Consider the following 18,061-nt stretch of genomic DNA (forward strand, 5'->3'; position numbering starts at 1 on the left):
TCTTCTAGAGGTTTTATTCTGGGAACTGCAATTTTTTTTTTTTTTAGTCTAGTCTTTCACTGCAAACAGAGCCGTAGTGTATGTGCTGCTTCTGGCCTGGCCAGGCATGGCACGATCATCACACGGGGGTGCCAGTAACGGACCCGCTGGGGCGATGAGTTGGTAGCCCCAGTGCTGTTTGCCAGTTGGCAAAGCATCTCCTCTGCATCTAGAGGGCAAAGAGCACAGCCCTCTCTGGGCTGACGTGCGGTGACCATAGGAAAAAAAAGAGAAAAAAAGGATAAAGGGCTCCGTCTGAGCATGAAACATTGGGAAGAATCTGAGCTCTTTCAGGGCAGCCTGGTGTACAGCAGGGATGGCCAGGGCTGACTCACCACATTCACTTTTAATTCTGCAGATGTGAAGGAGAAACGAACAGCAAAGTGCCTTGTATTATATAATTAAATGAGGTCTAAGCCTTATTAACATTTTTCAGGGCTTACAAGGAAGAATGTTATTGTCTTCACTGTGGTTCTCACAGGGTGGCTGTGAAAGAACTTGGACCTTTCTCAGGCCGGTGTGGGAAGACAGGACAAACACGGTCTCTCTCTCAAATCTCACCAAACTTCCCAAAGCCAATGTGAGACCATACAGGCCTTTCCCAGGCCCTTCATGCCAAGGCCAAGTTCAGATGGGGGCCAGATCCTACTATTTGGAATCCAGAGTTTTGACTGAAGTGCTGCCCTTACCTGCACCATTTCTCTCGCAGTGGGACCCACACCAGGCTCATCCCTTCACTCAAAGGGACGGACCTCACACAGGTTGGGCTGTTTCAATCAGGCAGATGTTTCTTTCCCAGTCTTTTTCTGCATTTGTACAAGTAGGACAGATTTGGGAAGGTTGATGAATCAAAATGAACAAGTACCGCTGTAATTCACAAGTCACAGTCAACACGCACTTGCCAAATAAAAGCATCGGAAAGGTTTTTATCGGCCTAAATATTGAACCCAAATTTTATTTTTTGAAAATGACATTACACACATCTTGCAAATGTACATTTAGATGAGAAAACAATGAGTAACAAATATTGAGAGCAAAGCTATAAAGTGGACAGGTTCTCTGCTGCATGGCATTGCATTACAAGAATACTCAGACCTGGGATGGTCATTACAAGTAGTAAAAACAGTTCACAACACCTCACAAAAAAGGAATTTTTTTCTAGAAAGTCAAATCTTCTAACGAAAGGAAATTCTGTTAAGGGAGAAGAGGCATGGGGGATAGATGTGTGGATCTAGGTCCATTTTGTGGTTTTGTGGCAGGGCTTTGTGGGGTTTTTTAAAATACATTTCTTACAAAATCTGTCTTTGTGAGTGACGCCTCTTTTCCAACCCTTTGACCGTTTCCTGTGCTCCATTGCCAACAGAACCACAGCGATTAAACAATAAGCCCTGCGTACTCGACTCAGAGCTTGGGAGTGTGGAGAAGGAGTTGTCTACAGAACCCCTAACAACATAATTCCAATACACCATCCCCACCCCCTTCTGCTGTATATCCAGGGAAATCAAAAAGCGTGTGCAAACTCCGCAAATCAGGGGCCGCGGGATCAGTCCCGTGTACAACAACCACCAGGTGTGGAAGCCACGGCCAATACACCATGTGCCACATGCCTCAGCTGCAAAGGATCAGCAAGATCTCCTCGTGTACCAGTGACACAAACTTCCAAAGATTCAATGTGTTCCCCAGTTCAAGCAGAGGCAACAGGTGACTGATCTCCATCTGTTTTACCTTGGAAGTTAACAGTCTAATCAAAGTGCCAAGACAAGGCGCTGTGAGAAATAAGTTCCCCGAGAGAACCTGTTGAGAACTGCTTTTCAAACCTTGTTGTATATTATTTATGCCCAAATCTGTACTTTACAACCACGAGAGAGACAAAGACAGAAGAAGAGAGAGGGAGAGAGAGAGAATCTTTCCAGGGGGAAAGGAAGAGCTAATTAAGAAGAGAGAGGTACAGGACCATGCATTTACTCTCAAAAGCTTGTTCACGAGCAAGCTAACATTTCTAACACTACAACCACTCATCTACATCTGTTTGCTAAGTAACTGAGTTCTACCTACAACTAGGGAGCAGAAGGGGTTTTTTTTAATCTTTTCTTCCCCCTCCCTTTTAAACGTCAATAAAAATGTTCTGTACAAGTTGAATGGCACAAAAGGTGGTTAAAATGCTAAATAACTCACCACAAATGGAGAATGCAAAATTAGTTCAAAACATGCATGGACTGTGTACAGGTAAGCGAGGAATCATTGGCATAAAGCTGCAATATATTACAAGATGATACAGTTGAGATCTTTTGGAATAACCTCTGCTTGTTCTGTCCCTTTAAGAGAACTTCACATAAAAATTCAGTGTAAAGGGAACTCAAGGTATATGGCCAAGCAGAAAGTTAACTACGGGCAACATTATTTGTCTGAAGAGAAAAGCATTTCCCCTCGCCTTCCACGCATTCCCCCAAGGTACAAAAGTCAACGTGATGAGGATTGCTGCAGGCTTGCCAAAAAGAAAGGTCAGATAGATCTGTTTTAGAACAAAAGCACCATTTAAATTAATAGCTTTTTGTACAATTAAATACCTTATTATTTAAACAAACTGAATTTTACCAATCCCAACAAAACAACAACCGAACCCTTACCACCCATGTGTCCTCCAAGGTTATGTACACAGAGTTTAAAGTATACCAGCTAAACTTTAAACCTGGCTGCCCCTCCAACCCCCACCTGCTGAATGACAATAGAAAATACATCGTGGCCTCTCAGTTATATTATATTGCAGCTTTGTTATTAACTATGAAATCATACGAACTCAATGCATGACCTAAGACAGTAACCCGTGATCGGGGTGCGGTTGAGCCGCAGATCTCCGTCCCTCGGCACACGCGCAGCCCGGGCAGAGCCGCGGGGCCAGCGGCCAAGGCAGGTCCTGCTCTTCGGAGAAGAGCTGCGTGAAGAACTCGGGCGGATGCGATGAGAGCTGCTAACCCCAGCTTGTGATTATATTTGTAATTCAGAAAATAGGCAAAGGCTGGCAACAGCAAAGTTAGCAAGCTGATAGCCCTTTCCTGTGCTTCTGGACTAGACAGCGTCATAAAAGAGAGAGTATCATGGAGGGGAACATGTCGTCATTTCGGAGAACAGGAGATTTGCCTAGACAGGATTTCCCTTTCTAAAAGACCCTAGGTGTCTTCTAAATTGATAATGCCGCTGTACCAGTACTGCCACAGTGATAAAGCTGCTTGGATCACGCATAATTTAAACAAGAAGAAAACTAACAACAATTTTACATGTCAGAATTTGGCATGTAATTATAACTCACAGGCTTTCTTGTTCTTACATTCAATACTTCTGCTTCACCTTATCTATAAACACCAATTAACAGTGCAATTAATTCCCTAGACATTCTTCTTTTTAAGGAGACACATCATCAGACATCACGCTAAATCTGGAAAAAGCTCTTTTGTTGTAAAGAGGGCGGGAGGGAAAAAGAATAAAAGATGTGTGGTGTTCTGCAACCCCTCACTGACTGCGTAGTCAACATGACAGAGACAGAATATCCCTACATTGCAACCGCCACCTGCAAAGGGAATTGAGTTAAAAACCCATCCATATCTGCTGTGCAATGGTTGGAAGCAGATAGACGAAACCAGCCATGCTGGAATTAAAAAATCAAACAGACAACAACAAAACCCACAAAAAAACTAAACCCAAACAACACCACCAAAAAACTCACTCAATGTTCCACAGGGATCCTCTGGAAGTAAAATTCTTCAGTTCAAGAACTGGGCCTGGGCCCCAGCTCAGGGTCCATTTGGTCCATTACAGACATTTCCTCAGTTTGACTCCGCACGTGGGTTTCTCTGAAACTCGGGTGTTCAGGCCAGGGTTTGGTTCAGGTCACCCCGAGCACCCACCACCGTGTTCCATTCTGGCTGCACATGCCAGGTGAATCACTTTGCTCTGCATCCCCACTGCTCCAATGGGACTCTAATTAATCTCGATTTCCTATATATAATTGTTGCAAAAGGAGATGGAAGAACCAGCCTGGATAAAAACCAAAACCAGCCTTGAGTTTAGATGAGTCATCTAAAATGAACTGAACCTTCCTTTTTATGTTCAGAGACATTTGGTGATATTTTTCTCTAAAATCTAAGCCAACCATAAATGTCTATTCTGCTTGGTACTAGCTGGGACTAGAAACAGAAATGCTATTTCGACGCCTGTAAACCTGCTGGGCTCCGAGCATGTCTGTTGGTAAACTGAAGGGAGAGTAGAGTGAGATAAAGCCAACTCTTTAAACAAGGAACCTTTGCAAATCAGGCTCTCCTCTATATTTTCTGGTTCTAATTTTCAGTTCTAAAAGTTTTAAGATATTTCAATAAACAAAACTCTTTCAGCTTTATCATTAACTATAGTAAAACTATACAAAATATCTCCTCTACATAACTTGCTATTGGAGTGTTCGTACAAGAGATTACCTTATAGCTGGGGTCAATGAGGTTTTGTCTGCAAAGTCTGCACCTGTCACCCGCAAAACTGAATCTGCACTTAAGTAATCAATCACACAAGAATTATTGACAGTAATCAATCTTTGAAATAGGAGACTGACCTTGGACCAAATGGATTCAGCTCCCTTAATTACAGAGGAGCTTCTGCCTGTTTAAAGCAGCAGAGAATTAGGTGTATTGGGTTTCACTAGTGCTATATTGAGTGTCTGAGAATCTACAGAAACAAAGAGGTACAATCTTAATGAAAAAAAAAATCTGAGGCTAAATAGCAAAAAACGTGTTCAAATAAGTCAGCTGTTTTGCCTTCTAGGATTGAATTCACAAGCACTGTAACTCTCCTGAATTTAGAAAAAAGATCTCATGAGAAAACAGGTGTTGAACACAGATCCCCTTGTTCAGCATGGACTTCCATTCGTTTACTGAATGCAGCAGCTCTCACATCCGCGGCTGGGCATTTCATGGAGAAATCATCCCCAGCCCCGCTGGCTGCACAGCAGGTCAGGGGAAGCTCCTCCAGGAGCCGTCTTGGCTCCTCACCCCGAGTTGCTCCTTCTGCCAGGGTTTGCTGGGCGCCCTGGGAATTCTCCTGCCCGTCCTTCTCCCCGGGCATGCCGATTCATTGCTACTTTTGATCTGATAGGGAGGAATAAAAATAAACCCAAACCCCAGGTTGGTGCTGTCATTCAGCAAAGGGCTGGAGCTTCCCTTCCCCCTTTTAGGGATGGCACGTGCTGGCAGGAGATTAAACAGGAGCAGGGGAGGAACTTCAAGCCTTAAGCTCTCCTGCCTGTGGCCAAGTGTGACCTTATTTCTGCCATGGGGAGTGGGACACACACTGTTGTGGCTGCATCCTTGCTTAGATACCAGCAGGGGCAAGAACTCTCTGAACACACAGCCGGGAACCCCGGCTGCTTTTCTGTCCAGAACCAAGCTGTGGCTCCTCAGCCAGCCCCAGCCTCCCCTTTTGTTTATCTCTAGAATTTCTTGGCTTTTGTCTTTGATTAGTCCCACACAATGGCACGGGCATTTCCAGTGCTCTGCCCCATGCTCTCCCTTCCATTTGATTTTCTGTGAAGTTCAGGCTCATTTCATCACTCAGTAAATAACTCCTAATAAATGCCCCCTACCATTCCTCTTAGAAACAAGTCTTTTTCCTTTGTTTCCCGTGACACTGGCCATCATGGCATCTTTCTCTAATGATGCCAGCTTTCTATTTTTTAGCCGAGAGACTCTAATTACTGCAAACATTTGTTAATTCCCTTTGGGCATCCTCCTTCTGCAGTTGTTTGAGTGATAAACTGTCAGACTTAGGGAAACTCTAAACTGCCTCGAGAGTCCTGAGTCACAGTTCATTGAGAGATAGAGCAAGAGCCAAAATAGGTTAATTCAACAATGTGCATTAAGCAATGAAACTGAAAGGCAACTCTTTCCCATGAAGCCATCTGGCCACGAACACTTTCTAAACAAGAAAGCTTTCAACAACAGGCCTACTGTTTTCTTGGTAGAAGGCCACTGAAATCGCCACTTATTTATCATTTACAAATACGGGGCCCACATTTTGGATGGTAACACGAATTGCCCCCAATATGTACACGTACATGTGACAAAAAGAGGGGCAGCAGGGGACTGTATTCAGGCCAGAGGTGGAAACTCCAGATGAGAGAGCTGGGTTGCCGGATGAGGACGTGGCCCTGCTCTCAGGGGTGTTGCTGGCTTCTCCACAGATTTGGGGATAACTAAAAATGATGCCTCTGTCTTTCACCATTAGTAAAACAATGAAGCATTTTTACAGCATTATTTTGAGAGAGCCAGAGTTCCTGAAAAGACTTGTAAAGACAATGGACCGGTTTGCTTCTATAAGGTCTTCAGACTTTGCTAAGTAATGAATAAATCTTAAGAGCAAGCTCTCCCGTAGCTCTCTGTATCAGCTCATCTCAAAGCACCTTACAGATGGAGGTGAGTATTGTGACCACATGGCACTAGGACAACTGCTCTATCCACATTTACGCCAAAGACCAGTAGCTCTGAAATCCTAATAGCTCTGAAATCCCACTGCTGAATCCACCAGGTTTGATTCTCATTTGCTCAGAAGCTCATCTATTGACTGAAAACGTGTGTCGCTGTTTTTAGCCTTCTCTAAACAGAGTGTCCTGAGGGATGGATAGTGGTCTGTGACCACCAAGCTCCGCATCTTCACCTGCAGAAGCAGAACTCATGCCCTGCAACTGGGATTCTGTCAGAGCAGCTATGCAACGGCATTGCTGAAAAAAAGAAAAAAAGCCTTTCTGTCCAGCACTTAAAATCTCTGAGCGTCTCCCCTCTCCCTATTAAAACATCAGGTTTTGTCAGCTTGGCTCCAGACCTTCAGACAAACATCAAATGAGTAGATCTGTTCCAGAGAACACAAAACAAAATGAGGGGCCTATACACATTGCTGGCCTCAGCCTTTCACCTGGAGGCACCCAGAATGAGACACCAGATCTCAAGCCAGGCACCAAGAAGAAAGGTGAAGAATATCTGAGTGACAGAATCGATAACCAATGCAGCAGAACCCAGCCCAGTTCCCTCTACCATCGGTGAGGAGCAGCTACACTGTGAGACACAAGACTCAGCTTTAACATTTCCTGAGATACCACGGAGAGGCCTGCTCAGATTCATAGAGATGGGACAGAGGCCTCAGCCAGAAGAAATCTGTGACTCTGGAGACAGTAATTTGCAAGAGCTGGTTGAATAAATGCAAACGGGCTAAACATCTCAAGAATCAAAGTCTGTCCCGTCCCCTTTTTTCGAGGCTGTTTTTACCTAGGCATTGTTGGGCACTTGTATAGTCCTGCTTCTGGAGCCCAAAGCATTCTGGAAGGCACTTAAAGTCTTAACCTTCTTGGTCTCATTACACTAAGATGGTGTTTCGGCTGGATCTCTTCTATGTATCTTGTGCGAAGCATTAATCCTGTTGCATGGACTGACCTCACTCTTTCTCTAGATAGACAGAAAAGGATCTCCATCTCGTGCCATCCATTTGCTCCTACACTGAACCTCACCAGTCCCAAATGCTGTTCCAGTCTGCTTCCGTCAGCTACCAGAAAAATAACTTACCGCTAGAAAAAGAAGCTGTTTTGTTCTGTCTTGGTCACGACCAGCACCTTGTGTGTGGTAAACGCACCTCTGTGTAGCTTTTTTCTGCTTGTGGATTGTCTTAGCTTGAAGAGACACTTTCTGGACTAATTTTATACCCACTTCACTTGGCTATTTTTTCTTCCTTTCTCTAAAAAGGATTCTGTCTCTACTATCGCACAAGACAACTCTGCAATTGCCTCGAATGGATGTGGGGTACCACTGAAGTCAGTGACAAAACACCGTCCTGTGCTCTCACTGCAATGAGGCCCCAGCCCGTGGAGTCCCCGCCGAGCCCCTGCGGAGGCCGCGGGCATCCAGCCTGACACATTCCACGCCCTGCCCTGCAAGTTGTTTTCTAAGCATAGTTATTTTTCTGTTGTCGGTGAAAATAACATACTTAGCGTTTCTAGCTCCTGAAAAGATTGTAAGTAATGGTGCAGATTTAGGAAGCACAGACAACGGTATGCAAAAGCTATTTCCATCTCCCACTGCAGAATGGACCAAGGTAAAAATCCCATTACCAAACTCCTTCAAGGTGCAGAGTCTTGGTTGGCTGTGTAGCTGGTGGGACTGAACTAGCTCCAAGTCTTATAACAGACAAGGCTTTAACCCAGAAACTTCAGGATATAAATGCTTTACAAGTGAAAAAAATCCTAAGGCTGAAGATATTGCTGCATTGCCCTGATCTTCTAAAGTCAAGACAATCACTGGAATTCAAGAATCCTACATAGATCAGTCTATGCTTGGAGGATTGCTTTAATTCCTTCCTAATGATTGTGTCTGAAACAGGTATTTTTACTGTATAAGCAATTTGCTAAAACATACTGGATACTGAATAGAGGCAGATTTCAAAGAAACAAAGCCCTACTACTTTAAGACTCTCGATTTTTTTTAATACTGTATTGTTTTAAAACAATAGTCTTCGTGATTCAATTAGTGTCTGAAAACACTAAAGGCAGCCTCAAGAGGGAAATTAGACAGGGTTTCTATAGCAGAATTAATATGGCAAATCCTCATATCCTGTGGAGTTTTATGTGCTTGTAAAGGTAGGAAAAAAAAAAAAAAGATAAACTCTGGAGTATATAGTGGAATTACTATCATCTGCTCCAGGGTCTTATAGGGTCTGGAATTACTATATTATATTGAAAGTAATTACTAATTCATTGCAGTTCAGGAAAGCTTTCTGACCAAACCCAAGCTTATATCTAGTGAAAAATAAACAGGAATAAAGTATGTGCTAAAATTTAAGCATGTCTTTAAATTATTTCCTGAATCAAGGCTGTCCTTATATTTAAATGACTAAGGTACAATGCCTGTGAATTGTTTCTCTTTGTATTCAAATCTATGTTAGGGATCCTACAAAGCCAAAGATAACTAGTTTGGAATGTAGGTAACATTCCACATGCATTTCTGTACAAGAACTCATGCAACATTGGCATTAATACCGACTTAACTATAAGTTACAGCTGAAATATTCACTGACTTCTCCTACTGCCCAGGCATTTCTACCTAGAAAATTGCTTTTTAAAACTTGGGCGTTTGATCTCATACCCTGTTTTCTTTGTGGCTTCTGCTGGTTTGAATGGCTATTTTTCCCACTGAACATTTGCTTTGTTTCTTCTTGTAGGCCTTTTCAAGGTCCCCCTAATTCCCTGAGGGAATCGTCGGGCTCAGCTCCAGCCTGGGATGATCCTCATGGAAACTAAAGTCCACTCCCAAGGGAGCATTTGCAGGATCGGGTTTAGGCTGTGTCACTAGGTGCAGCTCAGGAAGGCGGCCTCGCTGATTCCTTAGCACGCTCCACCAGGAAGAGCATCTTCAAATAACCAAACGCTACTTGTGGCAGGAAGGAAAGGAACCACTTCTCAACAGCTGCCTCAACAACTATCCATCCAAAGGTGCATTCAGCCCTTGGGATCCTGCTTTATCTTATACAAACTGAACTCACGGATCCTGGATGAAAACGCATCTCAGACTCATTTCTTGCGGCCCCCAGCTCTAGCAGTTCGGTCTGCTTACGGATATCAAAGATGTAGGTTTTCCTGGTGGATCTGTGGTGAGTGTCCCGTACTGAATTGCGAGAGAACCTAGGTGTGATTTCATGGCCGGTCTCTTGGTTTAGCAGAGACTCAGAGGAAAGGTGGCAGGACATGCTGTGACAGGAATAGCCTGTGTCACTGGAGTGACACCATCTTTGACTGGAGTCCAAGTCCATCATCTCCAACAGGCAGGGTCATGACTACTAGTCAGGGTCCCTGGAAAGGCAGAGACTTGGGGAGGGACTCTGAGATTTACACCAACAGAACAGATGAGCAGGTAAAAGCATGTCAAGTTATCCGTCCCACTAAAGCTTTTACTAAGACAAAAGCTCTGATGAATAATATTGTTAGCATAACCATGGCCTTTGACATCCTTATATGCTTAAAAAGTCATTTTTTCATGACCAGTGTCTACAGTAGTACCTGCAGGATTAAACAGCCAAAAATTAGCACCCATAACCAAATCTGCACCCAGAATACTTCAGCACCTTCTGTTAGAGGATCTGAAAGCACTTTACGAATGTTAACCAACATTTGGCCTCACAAACCCTAGTGAGGTAGAACAGTATTGTCCCTGTAGGGACAGACAGACAGATTGAGGCACAGGGTTACTAAGAGACCTGCTCCTGTTGAGACACTAAATTTAGAAATACCGAGGGCTGAATGAAGGTGCCCTGACTGCTGCACTTGTGCTTTGCCCACACTGCCATCCTTTCCCCCAAACCCTTCAACACGAGCCCTTAGCCTTTGAACTAAACCCAGGATTCTATATACAACAGGTGAAACTATCATTTAACAGTTGCGTAGTCAGAGTGTTATTCAATTAAATGAAGTTTTTTGTGGGAACAAATGATTTCTTGTGCAAAACTGTGGGTGTTAATGATCATGCACTAAGACTACTGGGTGCAAATTTGGTGCCTGATAACTCTGACCCCTTCCTAATTTCCAATCCTGGCCTCTCTCTCAGATACATCTCTTTTTTTAAGTTGCATTATATTGTCACGTGAACCTCTAAAGACACAGCCTGCACAGATTGTTTCATACCAGCATTCCAAGCAAACAAAACGTGGAGTGGCTTTGGGAACAACCCAGCATTCACGTAGCATCAAACATCATAACGTTCTAATTCATTCCAATCACAAGGGGTTGCAAGGCGATAGGGAATAGGTGTGCATGTTGAAACAAAGGCGAATAGAGCAACAAGGAAAGATTTGATTGCACAGATTTCGTTTAGGTAAAGTTCCATAGTCATCTGTTTCATCGCAAGCTTATTCCATGAGAAAGGGAGGCAATGCCAGCTGGCCTGTGACAAAGCTTCAGCGCAGTAAAAACCACCAGCCCTGCGTGAATGGATGAACTCTGCATTCTGTAGGAGTCATTACTGATTAACAAAAGCAAAAGGTTTTTCTAAATACAGTAAGTTTGTTTTTGTCAGAAAGAAGAGTTTCTTAAAACACGGGTTTTTGAACACCACAAAATTCCATTTGTTATCTAAGTAGAGAATCTGGCCATAGTTAGGAATACTGAAGCGTAAAAAACCAAATATGTAGTCTTAAACGTTACAAAAGCTATCAAAACATTCAATATTTTGAATTGACCTTTTTTCCCCCTACATGCATCTGTTTTGGCAGTGATAACAAGATTTCTAAACTGAGCTATTGTTATTACTGTTCCGCAATTGTGGGTTGGTTTTTTTTGTACATTTTTCTGAATGTGTTTTTTAAACAAAAGAAAATTACCAGCTGTTATAAAAAAGAAGGATCTGGAATCCTTACTCCCAAAACACAGATACAACGTTTTCCTTTATAAAAAGTGTATTGATTTTTTGCTATAAAAAGTGATCTATAGGGTGTCAAACCTGAAAACAGATTTTCACAGTGTTTTCAGTGTTGGCTGTTCACAAGGCATTACTGTTACAAACAGAGATAGAGAGATACCATAGGGTAGGTATAAAAGTTTGTTCCCAGCTAGCAGTATCTTTGGATATGTGAAAGATGTTCCACTCCAGATAACTCGGCTGACTTAGATTTTTTTACTTAATCATTACAAAAAAAAAAAAATCCCAATATTTGAATCACTATTGTACTAACCTTACTCAGCATCTTATGCAATAATTCCTAATTTCATCCAAGCTTCTGCTGGCATGTTAAACATCAAACTAGTAAGTCATTTCTCTTCCTGCCCTCCAACAATAAAACCAATACTAGTTAGTATGCAGGTGCTAAAATCAGGGCTGCAAATGAGGAACAGGTGAGCTGGCAAACCTTGGCAGTTTGGACAGGTAGAGAACATCATTTGTTCTGCTCAAGCCTGCAAATTGTTCAGCAAGAGATCCATTTGCACACTTCCAGAGCGAGCTACTTTACTATCACTAGGAAAATTACATAGTTGCAGCAGCAGAAGAAATAATAGAAGAACATGGGAAATGCACAGGATCATTGGTATATTGGCCCCAAATTGCTCACAACATCCATTTTGAATCCCTATAACTTAGAAGAGTGGTATCCCTCTATCTCTATAGACTGGCAGGTGTTGATTTGTGGCACAGAGGATAAATCACAGAAAAAAAATGACATAATAACTGTGTGTCCTTCGTCTGATTTAAAAGCACCAGTCACCTATCTGCTTATTTTGGCAGAAGTACTCTACTGTATCTTAAACATAGCTTGCAATATGGACATTTAGCTTCATGTGGCTTTACATGGAATCTCCAAGGGAATCAGAGTCATCCAAAGACAGAGGCAGATACAAGTCCTGTAGGAAGAAAGAAGAAAATGTTAACTCATACGGTCAGTTTCCACCTTTGGTCCTGACTAAGGAAGGAGTCGAACGGTCCCGTTCTGTGCAGTTTGTAGGGAGAGGCTGGAAGACTTGGACACCAGTTACTGGACAGGCTGGCCAGCTGTCCAAGTAATTTAAGCTAAAATCAAGGCAGGTTACTCGCACAGTGCAGCACGTGTATCTTGGTCCCAAAAGAAAGATGACTGTTCAGTGATAGGTTTGAGAAGAACTTTTCAATCGCCTCTGGATCAATGTATCCATTATAGCACATGTATGAAAGAGCAGGACCTTTCCTTAAACGGGTCTCTCGGAACCTGAGTCCACAGTAACGAGTCCTACCTTGATTTGACAGTCGCCCTTAGGACAAATCTCTAGCAAAATCACATGTTCCATGATTTATTCTTGATTTTGAGTCATTTCTGATTGATTAGAAGTGTTAGGAAAATAATCCCAAGTTTATTATTTGGATCAAATGCTAGATGTAAAGCTTTTCTAGGGTCTCTTTTGGGGTAATCATCTTATTCCACTTCCTTAAAGTTCTGCATGCAACTAGGAACACAAACCTGCTCAAGGGCTAAAGCTCTCCTTGGACCTTTTTGAACTCAGACCCACACACCAATAATAACTGTAAGCAAAATGAAGAAAAGCCCACATACACAGAAAAGAAATTTGCAACAATCCTGATATAAGAAGCGGTAAAATACAACTTTGTGGTGAACTCAACCTAAGCATTTATCATTTGAGTTTTAGGGGAAAAAAAGAAAAGCGACCTCATCATAAGCAGGAAATTGCTTCTGGGAGGAAGACAATGATGCATGAATATTCTGGTGACCCAAAATGTTACATTTGTGTTTGCTGATTGGCTTAAATTAGTGGAGAGGCTCATAGATGGATTGGCTTTGCCCTCAGCAGTCACCATCTCTTACAAATGTTCTAGGGGCTTCGCTGGAAAGGTCATGAATCAGCCAGCTGAAAACGCACATAAAACATGGAAGAAGGTGAGTTTTACTTGTCTTTACCAGGAAGCAAACACTCCTCTCCAGAGTCCCACATGAGATGGTGTTTGGAAAGTACTTTATGTCCTTGATGGCTGAAGCAAAGGATGCAGATTACAGCATTACTTTTGCTGAAATACACACAAGCAATTGTTGAATTCAGACTATGGGCCAGATCCTGATCTCAGTTTTAAAGTAATAATAAATCTGGTCCCATTGTGTTAAAATTGGTGCATTTCCTCAGGCTTAGACTGAGCAGCTGAGATCAGAGTGAAGTCCTAAGGAAAACAGAGATTTTATTTGGATTCAGCTATGGCTTTGCTAAAGGAAGTCAAATAAAGCTGAGTAAATGCAACCTCTCCATATGTTGGGAAAATTTTAAAGATCTGATTTTTGAGAAGGCAAAAGTCCACCGCAGGCTCCCCCAGTACCATTCAGCCCCGTGTCCAAAGGTCTGCGATCCAAAATCTTACATGTCAGAGGTGTAATCCAAAGCCCATTGGAATTTTGGGGATTCTTCCCATTGAATTCTCTGTGCTTTGCTCCACCATCATAACAACTGTAGTCCAGCTGCTGCTCCTTGCTTTGAGAAAAAACATAATCCTCAAACAAAATGAGTTCAACCCATGCAATCTAGACCTCAGTGGATTATGTGTGGCTGGCTGACTGCAAAAACCTCACCCCTATCAGAGTTTCTTAATTACTCTTCCAGAATTTAAAGTCAATGCAACTTGGGCCAAGAGGTACATTCTGATTACTAAAGAGAAATCCCACTGACCTCCTCTCGCACTTACATTTATGTCCAAATTCCAATTTCTCTATCAAGTAAAGACTGTTGGAAGCAACACTGTAGCTATTCCAGAAATGAGAAAGCCCATGGAAGTGACAGTCTGGCCTCAGAATGATACTGAATAACAGGAACATAAGAAAGCTGTGACTGCTGTTATATCTTTTAAATAAATCAATACATGAATTTTCTACGATCCAGCACAGGTTCACTGATCTCTACTAGGATGCTGTGCTACCTGTTAGACACCCTGTTTGTTACCAGGAAAAATGCCTACTGTGCCAGAACACGATTACTATACTAGCATAAAAAAATCACTTATTTCCTGTAAAACAGTGCATGGTCTTAAATAATATTAATTTAAAAATCCTTGAGAAGCATCATTAAGTGATGTGTTACAGCTTCGGTAACATTTCCGTATCTCCTGCTGTTTAATGGACCAGATGTAACCACATTTAAGGCTTTTCAAGAAAGGAGGATTTATATGAAGATCACACCCATTAGTAACTTGTGAACTTTTTCAAACAGTGATGAAAGCTCAGGGTTAAGTTATCTCTTCTGATCCATATGTATGATCCCCAGCATACGTTAATAACTCCAGAGGAAGGAACAGGCCAATGATTCGTTGTTCACCATCACTAGAGCCCAACCCTTTGAAGTAATGGGCCAAATTCTCCACTGTTTCAACATAAGGAGTTTTGCTTCCAGAGAAGAATGCCATGACTTAAATGATGTACGCATCTGAGTAGACTGAAGAAAGAGATGTGGTAAGGTATAAGAAACGTAATACCTTGTGCTTACGGAGGCTCCCTGGGCTGGTGGGTGTGGAGATCGGGGACTGCTTTGATTTGGGTGTCGACAGCTGACTGCTTGAGGTCCCATTTGCTGTCAGAAAACAAGACAGAAGCTGGTGATCAGACAAGCGAAAGGAAGATCTTTCTCCATCAGGGAGATGGAAGGTATCCAAACATTTAACACAAAACCACTATATTTTATTCACGTTAGGCAGGAGATAAAAAATGAGCAAACAGCATGGCTGTTCACCCAACTTAAGGCTTTCAGCTGTTCAGGATAATAGACTGTAAAATAAATGAAATACAAAATATATTGAAGGAGCAATATTTTAACACTACAAATATTCACCAAATTGATCCAAGATATACATCACCAGAAAAACAAAAAGGCCATTTCTGTGTTCATTTCTGTGTTCTCAAACAGTTGAACACAATTAAAACCACATGGCATTGAAGGGCATGAGTGGAAACCGGAGGCTGCAGATATCCTGGATCCTACACAAGAAATGTTAGATGTCAAATACACTCATTACAAACTAGACAAAAAGCTGCCCGGAATGCCCTGGCTGTAGTTAGCTGTGCCTGGGATTAAATGACCAAAGAGCCCTTCTGAAGCGCTGGTATGAGCACGGGGGGCGATGTCCCACGGACATGGTCCATCAGGGGAAGGAACAGGACAATTACATCAAGCAGCAGTCAGTCTTCTTGCAAAGATCAAAATCTGGCCTTTGGGTTGCTTTGTTTGTTCATGTTGCTTTGAAGAAAACGTAGTTATTCTCCATTTTAAAAAAATATATATGATTCATTTAAACCAAATGGCTTTTGGAAAGGTTGTTCATTGGGGCTTTCGCAGACCTGGCCTTCAGTTAAAGTGAAGAGTCCCAGGTCTATGTCAGGGCAAGCTATCATGCAATTATTGGACTAAAAAGGAATCAAAGTAAATAGCATATTATGCAGAAAAATGAAGCTAAACAAAATGGAATACGGATATTTTTTTTTCTTACCACTGATGTTCTTGGAAGTACTCTAATGTCTTTGACCATTGCCAGGTGTCACAATACGTATTTCATAAGGATATACTTACGCGTAGTGAACTTGGTCATTGACTGGTTGTGTATCAGCTCCAGGGATACAGACCCTCTTGTTCCCAGGGGTTGTAAATACATAACTCCATCAGCACAAGCAGCACGACTTGAGGGAAGGGAATTCAAACTCACGCTGGCTGTGTCCAAATATATTATCTTTTCTGGCCTTTTCTTTTTGCAATCCAAGCAGCAGCAAGCTGGAGGCCTTATGAACATTAAACTAAATATCCCAATCAAGTCTACAGAAAGTGACATTTCCAAAACCTACTCCAGATGTTAACGTATCCAGCACAAGCCAGAAAACGAAACCCTAAATATTTGGAGTCATTTCCTTAAATGGCATTAGTGTTGCCAGCCTTACAGATAACTACACAAATCCCTACCCCTTTTAAAGAAAACATTCGTAATTGCGTTGACACAGAGAAAGACAAGCATGTAATGATCCAGGACTGTCCTGCTCTCCCAGCGCCCAGTATCTCCCTATACCATTGCTCTAACTGTGCAGACAAAGCAAAACACACACAAAAACAAGGGGAGGGAAAGAAAAAAAGAGAGGAAAGTATTTCTAGTAAAACAGGTTCTGATCAGGGATGCTTTTCTGAGTGGGATCTGTTATGGCTGGATCAGTTGCTAGGTGTGCTGAGCCTGCTGCATCACTTTGCTCATGTTTAAAACCTCTGAAGTATTTATCAGGCCAACTGTTATCAGCTGGGGTAAAATGGAAAAGATCTGTCCCTCAGTGATTTTTACTGCATTTAGCCCTCAAGGTACCACCACTACTTGCAGTGGGACCTTTCATATAATAATACTAATGATGAGAAAAGTTGTACAAGCAGTAAGCTGAAACAACACCGTTAGTTTACCAAGCACAGGCCCAAAAGGTTTGCACATAAGGTTTCTGAAAAAAACGCACAGGAGGACGGATGATTTCAGCATACACGACTTACACTTTCAATTTTAATTGCTGAATATGCAAATTAGTTACTCAAAATTAAGCAAACAGTTGAGTGTCTGGAGGAGGCCTAAGAAGTGTATAAAGTATCATACAGTTAGAAGAAAGTGTGCAAGTGTTGTATTTGTAAAAGCAAGCCCAGCATAACTCTTGCTTTAATGCCTAAGACAGCCTCGTTCCTCTCTCTGTTACCTCCTTTTGAAACAGAGGGAGGCAGTTAAGGTTCATAGTATCACTGCCCCAAATGTAGAGATCATACATGTGAATTAAAGTAAGTGTAAAGAACCCCATGCTCTAAGCCACAGGAGGAGCTGCCGGCACGTTAAAGCAGCTCATGCTCAACAGATCCATGGTGATGTGGGCCCTCTGTCTCCATACCCATCATTTCTGGGCAGAAGGCACCACGGGGAAGGCAGGCTGTTCAGCACATCGCTTTTTTCCCATCGCAAATGCACCTCATGGAGGAAATAGATATTTCTTAAAAGGTGGTAGAAATAATGATTTATGGATAATTGGGGAACAGAGTGACCCTTCATCTCCTCATTCCACTCAGACCATTCTTTATGGGGGGTGGGGGGGAGAAACCCCAAAAAACCAGTTTTGGAAACCCAGAAACTGTTACGCACCAGTCCCTGCCTTGAATGTGCTGCTTTTCACTTTGCTCCAGTTCTATAAAGTCAGCTGCCCTAGAGGCTGGTGGGGAAAAGAGTAGAGTTCACTAACTATATGCTATGTAATGAAGGCAATTTGGAAAAAAAGAGCTTTGATTTCTTTTTTTATTTCTTCTTTTTTTTTTTTTTTTTTTTTTACCAAGGGACTTTGGGTTTTCTGTTGAAGAAAATGTGGGGTACAACAGCACAAATACAATCTGTATTAGCTAGAATCCACCTCTGATTTCTAAAACGCCTTTCTTTCTTTCTTTCTTTCTTTCTTTCTTCCTTTCCTTCTTTCCTTCTTTCCTTCTTTCCTTCTTTCC

General features: G+C 42.2%; 1 protein-coding gene across 2 annotated transcripts in view; it reads right to left on the reverse strand.

The window, feature by feature from the left end:
- Positions 1 to 978: 978 nt before the first annotated feature.
- The window catches only part of DCX (doublecortin), an 81,065-nt gene continuing 63,982 nt past the window's right edge, over positions 979 to 18,061 (reverse strand). For both annotated transcript variants that reach the window (XM_065643194.1, XM_065643193.1), the window contains exons 6-7: positions 15,045 to 15,139; positions 979 to 12,445 (exon numbers count right to left, since the gene is read on the reverse strand). In XM_065643194.1, the coding sequence (XP_065499266.1) occupies positions 12,389 to 12,445; positions 15,045 to 15,139 (152 nt within the window). In that variant the 3' untranslated portion in view covers positions 979 to 12,388. The remainder of the gene's footprint in view (positions 12,446 to 15,044; positions 15,140 to 18,061) is intronic.

Source organism: Caloenas nicobarica, chromosome 12, assembly GCF_036013445.1.
Source record: "Caloenas nicobarica isolate bCalNic1 chromosome 12, bCalNic1.hap1, whole genome shotgun sequence".
NCBI lineage: Eukaryota > Metazoa > Chordata > Aves > Columbiformes > Columbidae > Caloenas > Caloenas nicobarica.